General features: G+C 40.4%; 1 protein-coding gene across 4 annotated transcripts; it reads left to right on the forward strand.

The window, feature by feature from the left end:
• Nucleotides 1-3,316: 3,316 nt before the first annotated feature.
• Nucleotides 3,317-18,170, forward strand: ZFP69 (ZFP69 zinc finger protein). Of its 4 annotated transcripts, none has more exons than XM_082616385.1 (7): nt 3,317-3,956; nt 5,092-5,575; nt 6,937-7,022; nt 12,723-12,849; nt 13,181-13,279; nt 15,430-15,537; nt 16,897-18,170. In XM_082616385.1, exons 2-7 carry the CDS (start codon nt 5,449-5,451, stop codon nt 18,024-18,026), a joined length of 1,677 nt encoding a protein of 558 aa, XP_082472511.1. In that variant the 5' UTR covers nt 3,317-3,956; nt 5,092-5,448; the 3' UTR covers nt 18,027-18,170. The 4 variants fall into 4 exon arrangements, with proteins under 4 accessions (XP_082472511.1, XP_082472512.1, XP_082472513.1 ...); XM_082616386.1 differs by having other exon boundaries at nt 13,184-13,279; XM_082616387.1 differs by lacking the exon at nt 15,430-15,537.
• The last annotated feature ends 4,501 nt before the right edge of the window (nt 18,171-22,671 follow it).

The following is a 22,671-nucleotide window of genomic DNA, read 5'->3' on the forward strand; positions in this document are numbered from 1 at the left end:
TTTTTTAAATATTCTGCATCGAATTCTATGTTGTCAATTATTTCCTCACAACACATTGAAGATTTCATTCCACTGTCTTCTGGCTTCCATTATCACAGATGATAAGTTAGCTGTCACAATGCTGCTTGTGCTAGTTATCAAAATTTGCCACTGTATTAATTAGGAATGTCTGCATAATAAGTAACTCCAAAACTTAATGGCTTAAAAAATAAACATTTTTTAATCTCACATTTTTTAATGAGTCAGTAATTGAGAGGCTGCTTAGTTGGGAGGTTCTGGCTCAGAATTCAGTCAATATGAAGTTGCAGTAAGATGTCAGCTGAGATTGGAGTCATCCGAAGGCTTGGTTGGGGCTAAAGGATACACTTCCAAGATAGCTAACTCAAATGGCTGGCAAGTTCCTCAGAACAAGCAATCAAAGAGTGTGCAAAGCAGAAGTGGCAATCTTTTGTGACTTAACTTCTGAAATCACATACTGTCATTTCCACCACATTCCACTCTTTTTTTTTGGGGGGGGGGGCCACTCTGCATGGCATGTGGGATCTTAGTTCCAAGACCAGGGATCTAACCCACGCCCCCTGCAGTGGAAGCATGGAGTCTTAATCACTGGACTGCCAGGGAATCCACATTTTATTCTTTAGAAGTTAGTCTGACTCACATTCAAGGGGAGAGGGAGGAAGGAATGGGCATATTTTAAAACTACCACAGACACTTTTAAGATTTTCTCTTTGTCTTTAGTTTTTCTCAGTTTCACTATGATGTGTCTAGGTGTAGATTTCTTTTTATTTAACTAATTAGTGAGTTATTTGGCTTCTTAAATCTGTGATCTTTTTGCTTTCACAGGTATTGAAAAATATTTAGCCATTATCTCTTCAAATACTGTCTCTGTCTCTCCTCTTAAACTTATGCTAGATCTTTTCACTGTAACATCTATGTCTCTTATTCCCTCTTCTATATATTACATCCTTTGTTTCTTAATGCTTCATTCTAGATAATCTCTTCTGACCTACCTTCCATTTCATTTATTCTCTATTTATCTATGTCTAATCTGCCATTATATGCATTCAATGAATTCTTAATTTTGTTACTGTATTTCTTTGTCATAGAGTTTCTATTTAGTTTTTAAAAAATATATGTTATATCACTTTTTATAGTTTCCAGGTATCTGCCAAAACTGTCTGAGTTATCTTTTATTTCTTTCAACAAAGAAAACATAAATTGTTTTATACTTTGCATCTGGTAATTCCAAAAGCAGTTGTCTTTGTAGATCTATTTCTGTTGTTTGTGTTTCTTCTGAAACACTCACTAGGAGTCTAGTTTCCCTGTGTACTGGCTTATCTTTAACTCTGTACTCACCATTTCTATGAAAACTTACATGTAGGAACAATCTAAGGCCTATAATTATAATGTTTTCCTCCAGAGAGGATTTGTATTTGTTTTTGCCAGGCATCTGATAGCATCTCAGTCAGAGCCCACCTTAAACCAAAATCAAGACTTGGGCAGGCAATTTGACCCTAGCCTGTAAATTCCCCTGAAGTTGTTCCACTTCCAATTCATTCTTCTCCTGAGTGTATAGCCCTTTGGGGTCCCAGTTATTATACAGAGGGTATTCTGTTTCACTCCCCACGCACTGTATTTTATTTATTTTTTCTTCTCTGAAGTAAAAAATTATAATTTTTCCAGTTAGGTAAATACCCTCAGCAAAAGCATCTTCCAAGTCATATCATGTCCCTGGATCCTGGCTTTCCAGCTTTTGGTCTGGCAATTCCCTAATATCATGCCATCTCTTAGACAGCTTGCTATGGGCTGAATAGCATCCCCCTAAAATTCAGATGTTGGAATCCTAACCCCCAGTACTTCAGAATGTGACTGTATTTAATCACATATTCAAGTGATTAAGCTTGGTCACTTTAAAGAGGTGATTAATTTAGAATGAGGCATTGGGGTATACTCTAATCCAATCCAATCTTCATATAAGGAGATTTTAAGAAGTGTCCTTATAAGAAGAAGAAGAAAATTGGACACATAGAGAGACACTAGGGGCATGAAAGTACACAGAGGAAAGACCATGTGAGGTCATAGGGAGAAGGGAGCCATTTGTAAGCCAAGGAGAATAGCCTCAGGAGAAACCAATCCGCTGAGACCTGGATCCTGGGCTTTTAGCCTCCAAAACTGTGAGAAAATAAATTTCTATTATTTAAGCCACCTAGTCTGTGGTATTTTGTTGTAGCAGCCCTAGAAAATTAATACATTCCTTTAAGAACTTCACATACTCTGCATGTATTCCAGAGTTTTATTTTTTAATTTGATTGTCGTTTCCTGAGGTGGGTTGATATAAAGACGCTAGCCCACTGTTACCAGAAAGAGGAACTCCAGTCATCACCTATCCCCCTCTCCACATGCTGCCTCCTTTTTCTTCATAGCCCTTACCAACACTTGGGGGATTATCTCTTTATTTTTCTATTTATCGTGGGCTGAAGAAAAGTGCACAACCTAAAATTTGCATGTTAACTTTCATTTGGGGAACTTGCTGAGGATTATAGCCTGGGAGACAGCCTCTCAGATAGCTCTGAGGAACTGCTTTGAAGAGGTAAGGGAGGAGCCAGGATACATAGGATTTTTTGCTGAAGAAAGACATGTAGTCAAACATAAAAAGATTACTGTTAATCTACGGACATCTCAAAAAATCTTAATGATTTTAGTGCTTTCCTATCTATGGGAAGATGCAAGAGTCTGGGCTCATTGAAATTATTCCTTAGATACGCATCTTAACTATCTAGGGCCAGTATCCAGAGTGCAGAGTGTTTCCTGTTTGTCTCCATCCTGAATTCCCCTCTCAGTGGAGGGCTGCAGTGGCTGATGGCTTGATGGCAGGCAATTTGTTGTTTACTGGAATGGCAGGCAATTTTCCCTTTCTACATTATTATTATCTATTTAATTTTGCCAGAATTAAGATCCAAGAAAGCAGGGACTGCGTTTTGATAACTGGTATCTCCCCAGATCCTGTAACAATGTGTGGCAGATCTAGGCACTCAGAAGATAGTTGAATAAATGAATGAATGAACGACAGAGAAAGGGCTTCCCGACCAGTAGAGCTGGGCGGGCCACCTAGTCTCTTGCGACCACAGTCAGGAAACGCAGGCGGTCCGCCTGGGTGGCCGCTGACCAGGGTCTGGCAGCCCTGGAGGCACGCGTGCCGTGGGGGAGTCCGGCAGAGTCCGGGTTCCGGGTTTTCAGGAGCGCCTGCCTCCCTGGGGAGGGCGGGGCCCTCGCGGCTCCCCGTGGGCGGAGCGGGCGGCCAGGCGTGCTGAGCCGCCGGAAGAAGGGCGGGCGCTGGGGTTTGTGGCTGCACCGCAGCATCTGGGGCTGCACCCCGAACCCGCCAGGGCCCGGGCGAGAGCGACCCGGGGCACGGGCAAAGGCCACGGCGCGCCGGGAGGGTGGAGGCGCCGGGACACCCGGGCTGCGGCCCAGGAGGCTGGGCGCCGGTGGGCCTGGCTGCTGCCACCGGGCCGGCATCAAAGCAGCGGCCAGCGAGCTGTATCCTCACCCGGGTCTGCAGGAAGCCGGTTCTGGGCACCCCTCGCATTGCGGCCCCCAAAGCCCCGCTCCCGGGGGTGCGGCCGGGAAAGGATACCTTGGAGGGGCGGTGGGTTCATCTGGTGCCGCAGCACCCGCCCTAGGCCGCCTCTCGGGAATTTGGAAAAGATTCCCCGGTCCCGTCCGGAGGCCGATAGTCCTCTGAGCTTCCGAAGGAAGCCTGCGTGAACGTTGGGCGTTTTAAAAAGAATCATTGTGTTGGGTGGGGATGTGGTCTGTCTATAAAAGGCGGGGAAAGAACAAAATCCGTCACCCGCGGCCCTTCTCTAAAGAGACACCCTCTGGAGCTGAAAGCCTCAAGAACGGGCTCTCTCACGCCCCCATCTCTCGTCCTGCCAGCGTCCAAGGCCGGTCTGGTGAGTAGGAAGCTAAGCTGCCTGTGTCTGCAAGTCTCTAAGTCCGAGGGAGGCACGTCTGGGAGCAGTGAGAAGGGGCATCTCGAAATGAAGCTTCTCTGTTTTTAACCATTTCATAAGATTCGAAAGTTTCCTCGCTTTGGTAACAAGCCATTTTACTTTTTATCTATTCAGGGTTAGGATATTTTCCACATGCTCCTATCCATAGGATGCAGCTCCTTTCTCTGCATCAGTCACAGCTGAAAACAAGAAGCCAAACACCCTGCCCCACAAACTCCAAAAAGTTAGGCCAATTCCCTTTCCAGGGAGCTAGGACTATGACTGTTCTTGGGGCCGGGATACACTGGACCTGGTCGCTGTGGAGGCATATGTTCAGATGCCAGGGGTTTCAATGAGATGATGAATTTGGGCTGTTTCCAAATTTTCCTGCTACAAACAGTTATGCAGTAGTCCTCATTATATTCAAAGTACTATATTTTCTCCGTTTGAAGACATACCCCTCTCTCCCAATTGAACGTTTCTGAAAGCAGGATGTATCTTAACCCAGAGGTTAAAAGGACTTGCCAGCTGCTGGGCATCCACGTGGGTGGTGATGTGTCTGCCACTACTTGCCCGTGTGAAAACACAGCTATGTGATTATTCCATCAGTTGAGATACTTGAAGTTTAAATTCAGATCTGTAATTGTTTTAAAAAAATAATTTTAAAAGGTAATGCTATGATTGCAACATTAAAGCAAAAGGTTTCTAATAATGTCTATGAAGGTACTGTATTCCCAACATTGTTACAGCCCTATGAAGTACATTTATTATCTGCATTTTTAGATGATGAGACAAGCTCAGAGAATTGAAGTGTCTTAGAGCTTTGAAGTGCAAGTGTCAGGATTCTAACCCAGGCTGTCTGGTTTCTAAGCTTGCCCTTTTAACTCCCAAGTCTGTATCCAGACAGAAGATGCATGCAGCTTACAAGGAAGGAAGTCAAGGCAGGGACTGTGTATGTTTGTGTATCCTTGGTGTTTGTGTGTCACTGGCTGTTTATGAAAGTGTGTATAGAACTGGAAATTAAAGCCACATCCAAAGCACCAATTATACTTATTTCCACATTGATGCTACATCTTTGTTTTTGGATCTTTTGCAGTTTTAAATATATTTCTGCAAGTTCTGGAGTTCTAGCTGTATGATCAGTTTTCTGGATCCCTCCTCTCCTGCCTTTTGCTCCTCTGGAAGAATATGAAGAGGCATGTACTCAGACCTACTCAACCGGCCACCTCCCAAGCAGGCAGTACTTAATTTCAGAAAGGAGTCACTCTTTCAGGGCTGTTAAAGCCATATTAGCCTCTAGGAGCCCCCAGGTTCTGGTGCCGCAGGGACACGCCAAAGTCCTGAGGGCAGGAGATTGTGATCAGAGGAGGACCATACAGCTGTGAGGCATCTCAGCAGAGGCTCTGGCAGTGTCCTCCCCAGAAGTAGACAAGGCCAGTCGGGTGGCATCATCATGCTACAGCAGCTCCTGATTACCCTGCCCACTGAGGCCAGCACCTGGGTGAAGTTGCACCATCCACAGAAGGCCAAGGAAGGGGCGCCCCTGTGGGAGGACGTGACTAAGATGTTCGAAGGAGAAGGTGAGAGAGGCTGATGGAGGGAGGGGATGGAGGTAGAGGAAGGGGTCTCAGTTTGCTTGCAGAAAGATAGGTACACACGTCACTGAGGTGTCTCTAGGGGAGAAGATTGGAGGAAAGGAGGTCCTTGGGGCTCATGCTTATGGCTCTGGGGAAAGGGATAGCTGTGAGAGAAAATGTTGGGCTCTGAGCACTGGATCTTTGCAACACGTGTGCCATGCTGCTCCCATCTCGTGTCCTCGAATAAACACAGGACAGGAAGACAGAATTCAGGGTGTTCCCCACTAGCGGCTCCCAAGTGTGTAAGTGTGACTCACAGACATTGGGGTCAAAGGTTTCTACTTTCTTAAGCCCTCCAGTGGTTTTCCTTCACAAGTTTCAGTCATTTTAACCCCAAACCAATATTTTTTTCTTTCTTTTCATCTTCTGCCAGGAAGAAGGAATGACATGCTTAGTTACTGTCATTTTACCTTGAAATATATGAGTTCAGTGGGAAACATAACCAAGATTACACAGTATTTGGTGGTTGGGTCAGAATAGATGGGTGGACAGAGGAATTTGTGTCTCATGTGGTCTCTTAGTTCATACCTATAACACTTCAAATCCAGCTTGTATTTGTTATATTCTAACTCCTTCAGGCAGGGGACTCTGCTAAGCATCTTGATGGATGGAAAAATGAATAATGATCTCTAATGCTAATTATTAATTGATGGAGATAGACACATACTCAGATCAAAAGAATAGAAAGTAGCCTAAATACATTCTGTGGTAAAATTCTTTTGGAAGACAAGAGACAGGAAACATTCTTCTGATTGTACTTATCAGAGAAAATTTCACAAAGCAGATAGCATTGAATTGGGCCTTAAAAGATGTCTAAGTTTTTTTTACGGAAGAATTGAGGAAAAGATACAAAAGTGGGTACCTTGAAGAGTGGTTCAGAGAATGGAGACTGTTCTAGTCTAACTAAGGGTTAAGAATGTGGTCAGTGTATGTGTCCCACAGATAAAGGATGGTGGTTAGAGGAAACTAATGCTGGGAAAATGTGCTTCAGGCAGATTATAGAGTGCCTTGAAGTCCATGGGAGGTGTTTGTATTTTTCTTTCTTGTTGGGAACCTTTGAACAAAGGAGTGGCCTGGTAGGTCTGTGCTTTTGGACCAGCACTGGCCATTGGAAAACATTAATGCCCAAAGCAGTGCCCTGCAGATCCTCCTCATTAAGGAGGCTCCAGTCTGCTCTTGAGTTGCTCTGAATGTCCCTCTGTGAATGTTTTGAGAGGGGGGCCATATTCAGCAGATCTACAGGCAGTTTTTCTATTTGGGGGGTTTGGGGAGATGCAAACTTTCTGGCTCTTTTCCTTCCTCAGCTCTGCTATCTCAGGATGCTGATGAGACCCAGGGAGAAAGTTTAAAGGATGAAGTGACTCCCGGGGCCCCGACAACAGACTCCCAGGTGGGTTGAAGTTTCCTGTCACTTTCTTGACATGCTTTTTGGTTTTTAAGATTATAACTTGCCCTTTTCTGGGGAGTTCGGGTATATTAAGGCTAACGAATTTCACCCAGGGAACTCAGTGCAAGTTAGTCTTTTACAGAAAACTGGGCCGCAGTGGCAGCGGTTTCCTTACTCATAGAAGACGCTTGTTTCTAACCAACATCTAGATCTAACGTTGTGCGAATTTTTGTAGAGAAAGCAAAATGAGTGATATAATTCTAGCCCCTAAAAACTTGGGACCTAAGATAAACCTCAATTTTAGAAAAATTATTTATTTATTTATTTTTGGCTGCATTGGGTCTTTGTTGCTGCGTGTGGGCTTTCTCTAGTTGGGGCGAGCAGGGGCTACTCTTCATTGCAGTGTGCGGGCTTCTCCTTGCGGTGGCTTCTCTTGTTGCGGAGCATGGGCTTTAGGCGCATGGGCTTCAGTAGTTGTGGCTTGTGGGCTCAGTAGTTGTGGCTCGTGGGCTCTAGAGCGCAGGCTCAGTAGTTGTGGTGCACGGGCTTAGTTGCTCTGCGGCATGTGGGATCTTCCCGGACCAGGGATGGAACCCATGTCCCCTGCATTGGCAGGCGGATTCTTAACCACTGCACCACCAGGGAAGTCCGATAAACCTCAATTTTTATGAGTATTTCATACTCAAAAACAAACTTAGTGAGAATAGAGTTTTGACATTTTTAGTGAGGTACATCTATCACTTCATGAGGTGACCCTTAGAATAGTGTCTGGAGCAGAGGTCAAACTGCAGCCAAAGACGTGAGTAGAGAAGAAATGGTCAGGCCACAGAGCATACACATTAGACAGGCTGGGCGGTCACAACAGGGTGTGGAAACGGTGTCCTTACCACCTGGTAGAAGCATAGGTGAAACAGAAGGAAAACTGTAGAATAACCGAGAAAGGGAAGACTGTTAAAGAGGAGATGTTATTCGAGGACAGGAGAGTTTTAGGTGAGAACTTGGGTTCTGAAATTAGATGGTACAGGATTTGAACTCATCTCCTGTATTTACTTGCTCGGTGATTTTTTTCGCTGTTTACAATCCCAGTTTCCTCTGTTAATTCAGATGCTAACACCTGTTAGGATTGAAATGTATTCCAGGGTTATTTCTGGTAATATGGAAGAAGTAATAATATTCTAATTATTTGAAGAGGTATCTTATATCTACATTCCACTTATCTGGAATTCTTACCACCTGGCATTTGTCAAAAACTGGTGGGATTCTTAGCACTGGGATAAGATTAAATTTCTTAAAATTGAGTTGTAATTTACATATAGGAAAATACACTTAAGAGAGTACATAGTTCTATTTTGACATATGTATATACCACGTAACCAAATCAAGATAGAGAGCATTTCCACCATCTCAGAATGTTCCCTCGTGCCCCTTTCCAATTAAAACTTTGTTTTACCCCCAGTAGAGAGTACATGGGATCTCTGCATTATTTCTTACAACTGCATGTAAATCTACAATTAAAATTATATAATAAATCTGTAATCTCAAAATAAAAAGTTTACTTTAAAAAAGAATCTAAAAAAAAAGAATTTATACGCTGCAGTGGTTAGGTACAGTGCTCTACAAATGTCAGTTAGGTTAAGTTGGTTGATAGGTTGTTCAAATCTATATCCTTGATGAATTTTTGTCTACTTGTTCCATCATTTACTGAGAGGAGTGTTAAAATCTCTAATTATTATGGTTTCGTCTATATCTCCCTTTAGTTCTGTCAACTCTGCTTTATTTATTTCGAATTCTGTTATCAGGTGCATAAACACATAGGATTGTTGTCTTCTTGCTGGACTGACCATTTATCATTACGAAATATCTCTTCTTTATGCCTCATAATAGTCTTTTTCCTAAGCCCACTTTGTCTGATTTAACATAGCTCCTCCAGTGTTTTTAGTTATTGTTGGTATAGGATAGCTTTTTCTCATTCTTTTACTTTCTTTTTAAATTTTTATTTATTTATTTTTGGCTGCGTTGGGTCTTTGTTGCCGCGCCCGGGCTTTCTCTAGTTGTGGCGAGTGGGGGCTACTCTTCATTGCGGTGCACAGGCTTCTCATTGTGGTGGCTTCTCTAGTGGAGCATGGGCTCTAGGGTGCGCAGGCTTCAGTAGTTGTGGCATGCGGGCTCAGTAGTTGTGGTTCGTGGGCTCTAGAGTGCAGGCTCAGTAGTTGTGGCGCACGGGCTTAGTTGCTCCCTGGCATGTGGGATCTTCCCGGACCAGGGATCAAACCTGTGTCCCCTGCATTGGCAGGTGGATTCTTAACCACTGCGCCACCAGGGAAGTCCCTCATTCTTTTACTTAACTTATTTGTGCCTTTATATTTAAAGTGTGACCTTCTTAAATATAGCTGGGTTGTGCTTGCTTAGTACATTTACAGTTATATAATCATTGATGTGGTGGGATTTAAGTGTATATTCTTGTTCTTTGTTTGCTATTTGTCAAATCTATTCTTTTGTTTCTTTATTCCTCTCCTGCCTTCTTTTGGATTGTGCAGTCTTTTTAGTATTCTATTTTATGTCCTCTAATGACTTTTTTAGCTGTACTTCTTTCATTTGTTTTTAGTGGTTGCTCTAACTATTACAATATGCATTTTTCACATGTCACAGTTGAATTACTACTATTTCACATATAATTTGAAAGCCTTATTTTCCCATTTACTTTTCCCATTCTTTGTGTATTGTCATCATGCTTTTCACTTTACATCTTATACACCCCATAATACATTGTTCTTATTTTTGCTTTTAACAGTAAATTGTCTTATAAGAAATTAAGAAAAGGAAAAAAAACGAGCCTTTCATCTTTGCACACATTTACCAATTCAAGCACTTTTCATTCCTTCCTTTAGTTCCAAGTTTTTTTTTTGAACGTTTGAATTTTATTTTATTTATTTTTTATACAGCAGGTTCTTATTAGTTGTCTATTTTATACATATTAGTGTATATATGTCAATCATTATCTCCCAATTTATCCCACCACCAAGTTCCAAGTTTCTAACTGACATTATTTCCCTTCAGCCTAAAGAATGTCATTTAGCATTTCCTGTAGTGGGGGTGTTCTGATGATGAATTCTCACAGCTTTGGTGATCTGAAAATGTCTTTATATGGTCTTCCTATTTGAGAATCTTTTACTGAATATAGAATTCTAGGGTGACTGGTTTTTCTTTTAAGCACTTTAAAGATGTTCCATGATTTTGTGGCTTGTGTTGTTTCAGATGAGAAGTCAGCTATTATTCTTATTCTTTCCCCAGATGTGACATGTCTTTCTGTTTGTTCCTTTGTTTTATACCAACTTTTCTTGGTTTTTTTTGTTCCTCCTTTCCTACCTTTTTTTCACTACTTTTACGTTCTTCCCTTTTATCTTTGCTCTTCAGCAGTTTTAATGATGTGCATAGACATGATATTCTCTGAATTTCCCCCCCACCCCATGGAGGGTTTGCTGGCTTTTGGACTTGTGGGTTGAGTTTTTACTCAAATTTGGAAAATTTTCAGCCTTTATTTCTTCAAATATTTTTTTCTGCTCATTCTCTCTTCTCGTTCTTAGATTTTCATTACATGTATATTAGATTACTTGATATTATCCCAAGATTTTTTGTTTTTTTTGTTTTTCTTTTTCTCTCTTGGTGCTTCCATTTGAATACTATCTGTTGACCTGTGTTAAGTTTCACTGATTTTGTCTTCATCAGGGTCCATCTGTTGTTAAGCCCATCCAGTGGATTTTTCAGATATTGTATTTTTCACTTGTATAATTGTCTTTTAGTTCTTTTTTAGCATTTCTATCTCTCTCCTCAATTAACCCCACATTTTCACCTATTCTATCCATATTTTATTGTAAATTCTTCAACATATATTTTATTTTTTTAATAAATTTATTTATTTATTTATTTATTTTTGGCTGCATTGGGTCTTCATTGCTGTGTGCAGGCTTTCTCTAGTTGCAGGGAGTGGGGGCTACTCTTCCTTGTGGTGCACAGGCTTCTCGTTGTGGTGGCTTCTCTTGTTGTGGAACATGGGCTCTAGGGCGCGCAGGCTTCAGTAGTTGTGATGCACGGGCTTAGTTGCTCTGCAGCATGTGGGATCTTCCTGGACCAGGGCTCGAACGTGTGTCCCCTGAATTGGCAGGCAGGTTCTTAACCACTGTGCCACCAGGGAAGCCCTCTTCAACATATATTTTAATAATTTCTTTAAACTTCTTTTCTGCTAATTCCAATGACTTGGTTACCTAGGTGTTTGCTTCTTATGTTTTTATTTTCTTGATTATAGGTCAGATATTCATCCTTCTTTATATGCCTAATAATTTTTTATTGTAGTTCAGATATTGTGTATAAAAGAATGGTGGAGGATGAAATATACATAGATAGGTCCATTTCTCCATCAGCCTGGAAGGACGTTGATGTTGAGGTGAATAACTACCATGGTTTCCAGTTCTTTGATGAAACCTCAGATGCATGGCCTCCTGGCCAAGCATCTGCTATTTCATACTGTTAGAGCATTCATTGTATCCCTGGGGTTTGCAGCTTTCTACAGGATTGCTTTGGCTGAACCAAGAAAGAAGGCATATGCAGATTTCTACAGAAATTGTGGTTCCATGAAAAATTTTGAGGTGATGAGGAAGGCTGGTATCTTTCAGATTGCAAAGTGATTTTAGAATGTAAAGAATTTATTTGGGTTGAGTTGCATGAAGTTTGTCACTGACCTGTGTTCCTGAACTATGAAACATGAATATCTGGGCTAAGGAATAATTTCTCTTGTTAAATAAACAATTAACAAATAAAGGTATATATGGATAGATAGATACATGGATATAGTCTGTTTATTTCTTTTGTTTGTTCCATTTATTTACAGAAGACTCTAAGCCTTTTCCCCTGACTGGTGGTTAAGGTGAGGGACTGCTTATTCATATTTTTCCTAGAGCTGTGGCTGAGCTCTGGCTGAGATACACTTTAATTTGATTGAGTTCACTTCTGATTAACCCAACTACCAGTGCCCCATGCCACCACTGCTGAGGGGCCGATCCTTTTTCCCTCTTCAGTATTTGAGCTAGAGAGGGGTTAGACCACAGTTCCAGACAGTTTTGTTCATCTTGCATTAAACTCCAGCAGGGCCCCAGAATTTCAACTCAGCAGGGATGCACTGGTCTTTGTGACAGTAAGTGCTAAAAGCCTCTCTCTTCCCTCCCCCGGCCCCTCTGATCTTATCTCCTTGCACTCCCTTTCACTAGCCCACCTCCAGCAATGCTGGCTACTCTCCTCTTCCTCAGACAAGCCAAGGACACTCTCACCTCAGGTCCTTTGTCCCCATCTGGAAGGCTCTCCCCTCAGATTTCCACGTGGCTCTTCCTCACTGAGTTCATGTCTCTGTTCAAATATCACCCTTTTAGGAAGGCCTTCCCCAGCCACCCTACGTGAAAGATCCTCCCCATCCTCACTGTGGCTCTCCCTGTTCCCCTTATCCTGCTTAATTTTTTTCTAAGACATATATGACCATCTGTCCTTCTGTATGTTTAATTATTTATGGTAGTCTCCGAGAATCACCAAACAGATCCAGAGGAGGCTCCCAGTAAAACTAGTTTAGAATCTCTCAGAATTTAGAATACTGTAAGAACATCTTGGATCTTGATGGAGGTGGTCTCAGACTGAAAAGGAACATATTTGATATCCTAGGAACTGTTGACCTTCAAGGACATATCTGTGGACTTCACCCAGGAGGAGTGGGGGCAGCTGGCCCCTGCTCACCAGAATCTGTACCGGGAGGTGATGCTGGAGAACTATGGGAACCTGGTCTCAGTGGGTAAGCATGGGTTACACATACGTCCCGAAACCTGCCCATTACAGGACAGTCACTATTCCTAAATTATTAAATGCTGTAGATTCCCTGGAGCCTGGCCTTGGGTTCTGTGTTGGAGATAGATGTCTCATTCCTTTGAAAATCAAGCCAGAGCATACCTGAATCTCCTCCCTTGGGGGAACAGTTTTACTTTGTAGAGTGAGAACAGAAAAAAATGCTGTGGTGCCCCTTTCTGTTTTCAGAGACCCTAAATACCAGAGGTTTGGAACTACATTCCAGGGATGGTTCTTAGACCTCAGTATAAATATTTATACCTTTTTTTTCACTCCATAAGTAGGATGTCAACTTTCCAAACCTAGTGTGATTTCCCAGTTGGAGAAAGGAGAAGCACCATGGATGACAGAGAAAGAAGGCCCAGGAGATCCCAGTTCAGGTGAGACCAAGGCAGATGGTGCCTTTCAATATGTAGGCCAGAGCGCCCAGCATCTTCCCAGGCTGCGGGAAGGCAGAGAGGGTGGACAGGCATGCACTGAACCCGATTTTACCCCTCCCTTTGCACCCCTTTCCTTCACCTAACCTTGCAAAAGTCTCTGAAGTTGGAGGGAAAAGAAGTCTTCTCTTCATTAAGGTTAAACTTGATTTTCCTTCTTTCTTCAGTATCCTAAAGTCTGCCAGTCGAAAGCTCCTTTCCCTAAGCAGTCAGATGTACGTGGTCTCTCCTCAAAGAAAACAGATCTCTTTTCAGGGCTCTCACTGCATTCTACAAATCTTTAATCTTCTCTCTTGCATTCTATTTCTACTTTTCACCAATTTTTCAGTTTACAATCCTAGCTTTGATTCTCACTCTCCCTTTAACTCAAGTATCTTTATTTATTGTAATAACTATTTTATGGAAAGTCCTGCAAGAGAAATTACCACAGGATTCCTTTTCATCAAATCCAATGGTTTTTAACAATCTCCTTAAACTTTGCTTTTATTATGAAATATATTAGATATTCAGAAAGGCATAGAGAACATTATAATAAATTTCTATGTATCTTCCACCTAGATTAAGAAATAAAAGAGTTTAAGCCCCGCTATTCCCCTCCTACCTTTTAAAACAACCAACTCTTCTGAGTTTAAATATTTTCATTTGTATATGTATCTTCATACTTGTATTGCATGTGTATATCCCCAAGCAATATAAAATGCTGTTTTGCATGTTCTTATTCTTTAAATAAATGGTATATATACTTTTCCACTTGCTTTTCTCATTCAACACCGTTGATATTTATCCATATTGTTCTGGTTCATTCATTTCTGTTGAATTAATAAAGCACAATTTATCCATTTTCCTGTTGATAGACATTTGTACTGTTTCTAAATTTGGGGATTACAAAGATACTGGAGTAAAACTTTGTGTAAAACTTCTCATGTTTCTCTGAGATATTTGATAGAAGCAGACTTGTTGGGTCACCTTCATTTTGCTAGGTTTTACAGAATTGTTCTTCAAACTAGTTGCACCAATTAGTACTCCTATCAGCAGGTTTTGAGAGGTTCCAGAACTCAGCATCTTTGTCAACACTTGGCATTGTCAAAGTTTCACATTTTTATAAATTCAGTGGGTGAATATCTTGTTGGTTTTTTCCATTTTCCTGATTACTAATAAGAGGGAGCATATTTTTCATGTTTATTGGCCATCTATCCAGGATTCCTTTTCTGTAAATTACTTGTTTATATCCTTTGTGAATTTTTATATTATCTTTTTCCCTTATTGATTTATAGGAAAAAATATATATTATTTTATATCTTTAAGATTTTGATTTTCATACTTAGGTTAAATCTGAATTTATTTTATATGTAGTATGAGGTGAGGTTCTAGTTTAACTTTTGTTTGTTTTTTTTTTTTTTGTGCGGTACGCGGGCCTCTCACTGTTGTGGCCTCTCCTGTTGTGGAGCACAGGCTCTGGATGCGCAGGCTCAGGGGCCATGGCTCACGGGCCCAGCCGCCCCGCGGCATGTGGGATCTTCCCAGACCGGGGCACGAACCCACGTCCCCTGCATCGGCAGGCGGACTCTCAACCACTGCGCCACCAGGGAAGCCCCTAGTTTAACTTTTTACATGTGGATAATCAGTCCAAGAACCAATTATTGAATAGTTAATGCCACTCTGTCACCTGCCAAGTTTCTAATGCCAGGCTCTTAATTACTATATTTCATAGTGAGACTTAATATCTTATTCTTCAAAATTGTCCTGGCTATTGTTAGCCCCTTGCTTTTCCATATGAATTATATAATGAGTGCATCAATTACACACACACACACACACACACACACACACATAAAAATATGCTGGTGGTATTTTGATTGGAATAGAATTGAATTTATAGATCAATTTGGGAGAGAATTGATATTATGATATTGAGTCCTACTGTCCAGGAATGTGGTATATTGCTCCACTTACTGATATTTCCTAATTTTTTTAAAATAAAGGATTTTCCCCCATAAAAGTCTTGTACACATTGCACATCTTTTGTCAGATTCATCCTGAAGAGCTTATATTTTATTGCTATTTTATTTTATTTTTTTGGCCACCCTGCACAGCTGGTGGGATCTTAGTTCCCCAACCAGGGATCGAACCCGGGCCTTTGGCAGTGACAGCACGGAGTCCTAACCACTGGACCGCCAGGGAATTCCCTGCTATTTTAAATGGTATAAATTTTTTCAATTATGTTTTCTCTTTTTTGCTAGTGTGTAATAACATAACCGGTTTTGATCTTTTAGCCAGCCACCTTGTTTCACTCTGTTATTAATTCCAATAATTTGTACATTCTCCTGGGTTTTCTCTTTTTCAACTTATAATAATGAAAATAATAATAATAGCTACCATGAATGTTCTTTCCTTGCCTCTGGATGAAATCTCAGAGAGGTCCCATAGGTGGTCCAGTCCCTTTAAATAATAAGAACAGTCTGATTTTAGTGAAATGTGTAATTCAGTATAATAATAAAAACTCCCAATTTCAAAGTTATATCTTCTCTCCTCCCCTAGCTTGGGCCTGCTTCAGCTTGGATACCGAATTGGGAAGGGGTCATAGATGGCCTGTTCTCTCCTCCCCTGTCTTCTTCTTCTCCTCTTCCTTCTCCCTGATCCAGGACCAGAATCAGGGGCCTGCACAACATAGACTTTATTTTTGCATCTATTCATTTAGAATTTGGAATTTGGAAGTACCGCTGATCCTTCTGTGTTAACCAAAAATCCTACAAGAAGTTATACTTTTCAGGAATGTGGAACTGTCAGTTGAAATATTAGTAATGGTGCAATAAATTATTTTAAAAAAACAGTCAGAATTTTAAAGATCCTTTAAAGAAAGGATATTTTCATAGAACATAGCAATAGTAGCAACATAGTAGCAACAAGTCTGGGTTTCTTACAAGTCTCCTTTGTATAATTAACACTTCCTGGGACAGATTAATAACTACAGGAAGCAGAACAATATGTAAATATTAATATAAGCTTCAGTAAAAGACAGCTTGACATTCTTGTGAATGTTCTTAGTTCAAATTTTTTTGTTTGTTTGTTTTTTGGCCACACCATGCAGCTTGCGGGATCTTAGCTCCCTGACCAGGTATTGAACCCGAGCCCTTGGCAGTAAAAGCAGAGTCCTAACCACTGGACCACCAGAGAATTCCCTCAAACCTTATTTTTGAACTAGCTGGAGTGGGAAGAGGGAAATCTTTTTACCTTTCTGAGAATGTTTTCCAACAGTAGTTATCAATTAAAAAGACACTGTTAAGACATAGCCCTGAAATTTCATTATTTAGTATTAATAGAAAGAAGAGGCCTAAAATATTCAAATTTTTACCCTATATATAAAATCACATTTTACCTGGTTCATTGTTTCTTAATTTCCCATTACCTCTCCAGACTGCCTAACTATATTTAAATATACTCAAAACGTCATGTACTTTATATGTATTGTTATCTAAATCTCTAGTCCATACCCAGTATAATAATTGATTTTTCAAAGCATAATGAATATGAGTTATTTGCATTTTTTTCATTTCTTTCAGACTTGAGTAAAACAGAAACAGCTGCGTCAACTGCAAACAATGACGTTTTACAGGAACAGTTCTATCATGGCATGATGGAAAGGTTTATGAGGGATGATGTCATTTATTCCACATTGAGAAAAGTCTCAAAATATGAGCATGAGTTAGAAAGCCACCAGGATAGCCATGGAAGAGATGTGAGACAAACCATCTTGACCCATAAGAAGAGAGGCCAAGAAACTTACAAATTTGGCAAAAGTATTGTGAGTTCAAATGTTGTTATAGAACAGAGGCACCATAAATATGACACACCTAGAAAGAGAAACAAATACAAATCAGATTTGATTAATCATCCAACAAGTTACATAAGAACAAAAACCTATGAATGTAATATATGTGAAAAAGTCTTCAAACAACCCATTCACCTTACCGAACACATGAGAATTCATACTGGTGAGAAACCTTTCAGATGTAAGGAATGCGGAAGGGCCTTTAGTCAAAGTGCATCCCTTACCACACACCAAAGAATCCATACTGGTGAGAAACCCTTTGAATGTGAAGAATGTGGCAAAGCCTTCAGACATCGCTCATCTCTTAATCAACATCATAGAACTCACACTGGTGAGAAACCCTATGTATGTGATAAATGTCAGAAAGCTTTCAGCCAGAACATTAGCTTGATCCAACATTTGAGAACTCATTCTGGAGAGAAACCCTTTACATGCAATGAATGTGGGAAAACCTTTAGACAGATAAGACACCTTAGTGAACATATAAGAATTCATACTGGGGAGAAGCCCTACGCATGCACCACATGTTGTAAAACCTTTAGTCATAGAGCTTATCTAACGCATCACCAGAGAATCCATACTGGGGAGAGACCCTACAAATGTAAGGAATGTGGGAAAGCCTTTAGGCAAAGGATACACCTTAGCAACCATAAAACTGTTCATACAGGAGTGAAAGCGTATGAATGCAACCGCTGTGGAAAAGCCTACAGGCATGATTCATCCTTTAAGAAACATCAGAGGCATCACACAGGAGAAAAACCTTATGAATGTAATGAATGTGGAAAAGCCTTCAGCTATAATTCATCACTTACTCGACACCATGAAATACACAGGAGAAATGCCTTCCTGAATAATGCCTAAAAACAGATTATTCAACATGAAGAAAATCCAGGTCTAAATCAGTGATTCTGTGCTTTGAATTTCAGGACTCTAAATTGGAGGAATTGACATAATGATGCCAACTTCTAATTTTGCCCATTGTGTAAATAAACATTACATTGATAACTACTGTCTACTGATATCTCCACACAAAGTACTTAATCAAGAATAAAAGATGGCCCTTCAAATTAAATTCAACAATATAGAAAATTCACACATTATTACTTTTATGATTTCATGGTAGATTAATAAATTATTCATCATGGGCATTCACTGATTTACAGACCAGCATTTTGGAACTACTGTTTAAAACATCACCACCCCTATATTTTTTTAATTAAAAAAAATTTTTTTGATGGGGAAAACTTTCACATGGTATAAACTTCAAAAGGTACAGTCAGTTGTGTAAGTGAAAAGACTTCTTCCTCCATCCCCCATCACAAAATTCTACTAGAGGCAACCATTTTTTATAACTAAGTTTTTTTTACACCCTTCCAGAGATCTTTCTGTTTAAATCCAAGAGAATACATATATACATTTCTTACCTTTTAAGCATAAATGGCAGCCCCCCATACAAACACGTATTACTTTTATTACTTCACTGTATATCATGGAGGTCACTCCATATCAGTAAACAAAATGCCTCCTCATTCTTTTTTTATAGCTGATAGTATTCCATGGTTTGAATGTACTTTAGCTACTTCACTATAGGTGGATTTTTGAATTTCCAATCTTTTATTTATATGATGTTGCCATGAATAGTCTTATGCATTTTTATTTCTCACAATGTGAGTACATGCATAGGGTAAATTCCTAGAACAGGAATTTCTGTGCTAAAGGGTATGCACATTTGTATGATGGATACTGCCAAATTGACCTTCATAGAGGTTGGACCAATTTATTTTCCCACCAGCAAGATACAGAACTGTGGGAACCATATCTGGTGCTGAAGCATCTCCTGAGCCAACAGCCCCATCATCCATTAAAGAAGTATCAGCTTCTCTCAATAACATAGCCTAGAAGTACCAGCCGAGCTGCCTCCCCATAAAGAGCGGCACTTGCCATCCCTGGAGCCAGGGAGAAATCTGCATGTTATCAAATAGCAGCCAGATCCACCAAAGTCTCAGCTGGAGAAGGAGAAGACATCTCTCCACCAACTGTTACAGCCCCTGACTTCTGAGTCTGGAACTGTCTGATGAATTAGAGTTCCTTTAAAGAGACTGATCCACCTGCCTTAGCAAGTATAATCTTGGCTGCAACCCCTTTGGAATGGAGGAAAACTGACAATGGAGTCAGGGTACTTAACATAGCAGGATATACCACAGCTGATCAACTGACCATACGTAGCATTTTACAGGATGGCTATGTTAGAGAGTTACAGTTCACATGTGGAAGCAGACAGAAACAAGGTAGGACATGACTTTCTAATTAATAAACATTAATTAATGAAGAGAGCATTAATTAATTAGTTGACATTGCTTATTATGTGTGAAAGCTGAATGCCAAGGTCAGGACCACAGTAATTTTGTACATGTTCATTTTTCATTCAGGTAAAGTTTTATTAACGTTTTAGCGATTCTGTGAAATGTTGATGGATTTCCCCTCATCTTCATCCCCACAGCCACTACTCAAGTTATAAACCAAAGCCTGGCACTTAAGATCCTTCATTACATCTAGTCCTACCTTACAGCTTCCTCTTCCATTTACTTATCTCTACCTTACAGCTTCCTCTTCCATTTACTTATCTCCTTCCCATATGGGCTCTGACTACACTCAAATATATTAGTTGAGAATCTTTAAGTTACAAGTAACAGAAATCAACTGAAGTTAGTTAAGTCTCAAAGAGAGGTGTTAATAGAGGGATGTTGGGGTATCTCATGGAATTCAAGGCAGCGATACATTATAACAGTGGTCTGAGACCAGGATCTGAAACGCTTTGGAAAACCCAGGCAGTTTTCTCTCCATCTCCGACCTCTGCTTCTTGTGTTTTCTTCATTCTGGCTTTTCTTTTTTGTTTTCAACACCTCGTTGCAAATCACAGTTACCATCAGCTTTAGATTTTACATATATTCAGTTTCCATCACTCAAGAGAAAAACTGTCTTCTCTTTCTCATTTATCTCAAAATCATGGGGAAGCTCTCTTACTGGCCCAGCTAGGTCAGGTGCCCACCGCTAAACAAGTCAACTGTAGGCAGAGATCTCAGCTTCTGTGGGAACATGTGGATGGTGTGGTGGTGAATGGGGCAGGGGGGTGGGTGGGCTGGAGGGGCAGGAGAGCAGAAGAAAGGGTTACTGTTCATAGCATTCCAGATCCTACTCACTCTTCAATGCTGGCTCATCAGATCAGAACTTTAGAACTGGAAAGGATCTAGGAACTCACCTAATTGAAACTTCTCTCTTTATAGATGAAGAAATGGAGACTCCCCTTCTTTAATTACTCACATCTTTTCACCTAAGTCATATTTTTGAGCATTTTTTCCTCTAAGTTTGTTAGCCTGGCTTTCCAAACACTTGCCCTTAATGGCTGAACATAGCTGCTTTTTGCCATTGTAAGAGTTTTACTTCTCAGATCTATTGCCCCAAGGAGGTCTTTCATAAATTATGCTTCAGAGCCTACCCGCTGGCTTTGCCTTTTATCAGTGCTTATTCATTCATTAGATTTATCCCACAGGCACATCTCTTTCTGTTGGTATGTGAATGTTCTTCCCCAGAACTGTGTCCTTAGGCATAATTCTCTTCTCAAGCTAGACATTTTGTCTGATCTTGTTAACATCCCAACGCCTCTTACATCTACATCTATGTCTTACAAATCTCTCCTGAGTTCCAGGAGAAAACATTATGTTCAATATCCCACTGGATATCTCCACTTGGGTAACTCATAGTCACCTCAAAGTCAGTGTGTCCAAAACTCAACTCAGTTTTTTCAATAAAATCTGTATTCCTTAATCCAGGAAGTGGTATCACCACTCATCCAATTCTCCAGTTTAAACTTCTCCCTCTCATCCATCACATTTCCCAATCAGTCACCAGGTCCTATACATTGTTTAGGATCTCTTCAGTTTATATCCTCTGCTGTATTCCCATTGTCAGTACTTTAATCAGGCTCTTAGCATTTCCTAACTGCTTAAATAGATTCCCAAATATTTTTTCTATATCTAATCTGGACTCATCTCTCTATCGTCCCCACTGCTGCTAGAGTGGTCACACTAAAACATATAACTAATCAAATTATTGCTTGAAATCCCTCAATGGTTTCTTATAACTTGAAGCTAAATGTCAGATTCCTTAATAGCATACTTGGTATAGAGCACTGCCTATTTTTCTAGTAGTGGCTCCCAAATTTCCCCCCAAGCGTACTTCTCTCCAGCCATAAACATCTTATGGTCCTCCAAATATTCCATGCTATTTCATGGCTTCTGGTGATCAACTATGCTATTTTTTTCCTCCTTCTGCCTAACTTCTTTGTTAGCTTCTACTCATCCTCCCAGATTTAGTTTGTGTCACATCTTCAGGGAATACTACACAAAATCTATGAAGTTTTGGATGAACAATTGAAGTCTTGGCTGAATTTACTAAATAAATATCTAGGCCTTATCCTACAGGATTTTTGACTAGAGAGTGATAGCAAGGGATTTTAATTTTATAAAATTACTCTGGAATCACTATGGAGGACCATGGCTCAGCATGAAGCAATAGCCAGGGCTATTCAACTTCAATTTGCTTCACACTGTTGCTTGCTACACTTCCTTCTTTTCTTACCCTTGCTACCATGGGTTTGCACCTAAAAAAAAAAAAAAATCATCAAATCCTTGCCTCAGGCTCTGTTTTCTTGAAGACTCTGGTTAAGACAAGCACACAGCCCCAGTTTGAGTAATCAGGGCCAATTGGACAATTTCTGGACTTATCTTTGAGGTATTAGGGAATGGACTTCCTTTTTTTCCACTGGACACAAATCTGGAAGACTGTGGCCCTGGAAGCTACTGGCAGTGGAAGAGGAGGAAGACTACCTATAAATGCAAAAACACAGAGGAAACAGATCCAAGAAATGGAGAGAGAAAACTCAGTTCTGGTCTCACTGTTTGACATCTGGATCAAGCCTCACCTGAAGCTAGAGCTCCTGGGTTTTCAAACTGATAAATGAATAAACCCTAATTGATTCAAGAGTTCAAATGTCCTACATCTGAGGCTGCCTGTTTTAGCAGAAGCATGGCCCAGTCTTACATCCTTAACTCATTCCCAGCTCTCCCAACTTCCTAGCTTAGGGCTACCTTTTCTGGCTTTCTCCAACTAAGCAACGTCCTTTTCAATTACCAGAAACTGGTGTTTGGCTAAAGAGAGGCTGACCTTAATACTGGGAAGAGAAGATTCTCAAATACAGAATATTATCAGTGGGTTTCTCTTAAGCATATAAAAATTATGTCAATAATTGTTCTAGCACCTGTTAGGAACACAAACTTGAGCAAGATAAATTCCCTGCCCTTAGGTCTGATGCTCAAGAGCAGCACTGTCCAAGAGAAATATAATGTGAGCCACAACACAAATGCGAACCACATAAATAACTTAAAATTTTCTACCAGCCACATTAATACAATAAAAAGCAGTAAGTAAAATTAATTTTAAAAATATA

The sequence above is a fragment of the Mesoplodon mirus genome (assembly GCF_964341445.2).
Source record: "Mesoplodon mirus genome assembly, chromosome: 3".
NCBI classification, from domain to species: domain Eukaryota; kingdom Metazoa; phylum Chordata; class Mammalia; order Artiodactyla; family Ziphiidae; genus Mesoplodon; species Mesoplodon mirus.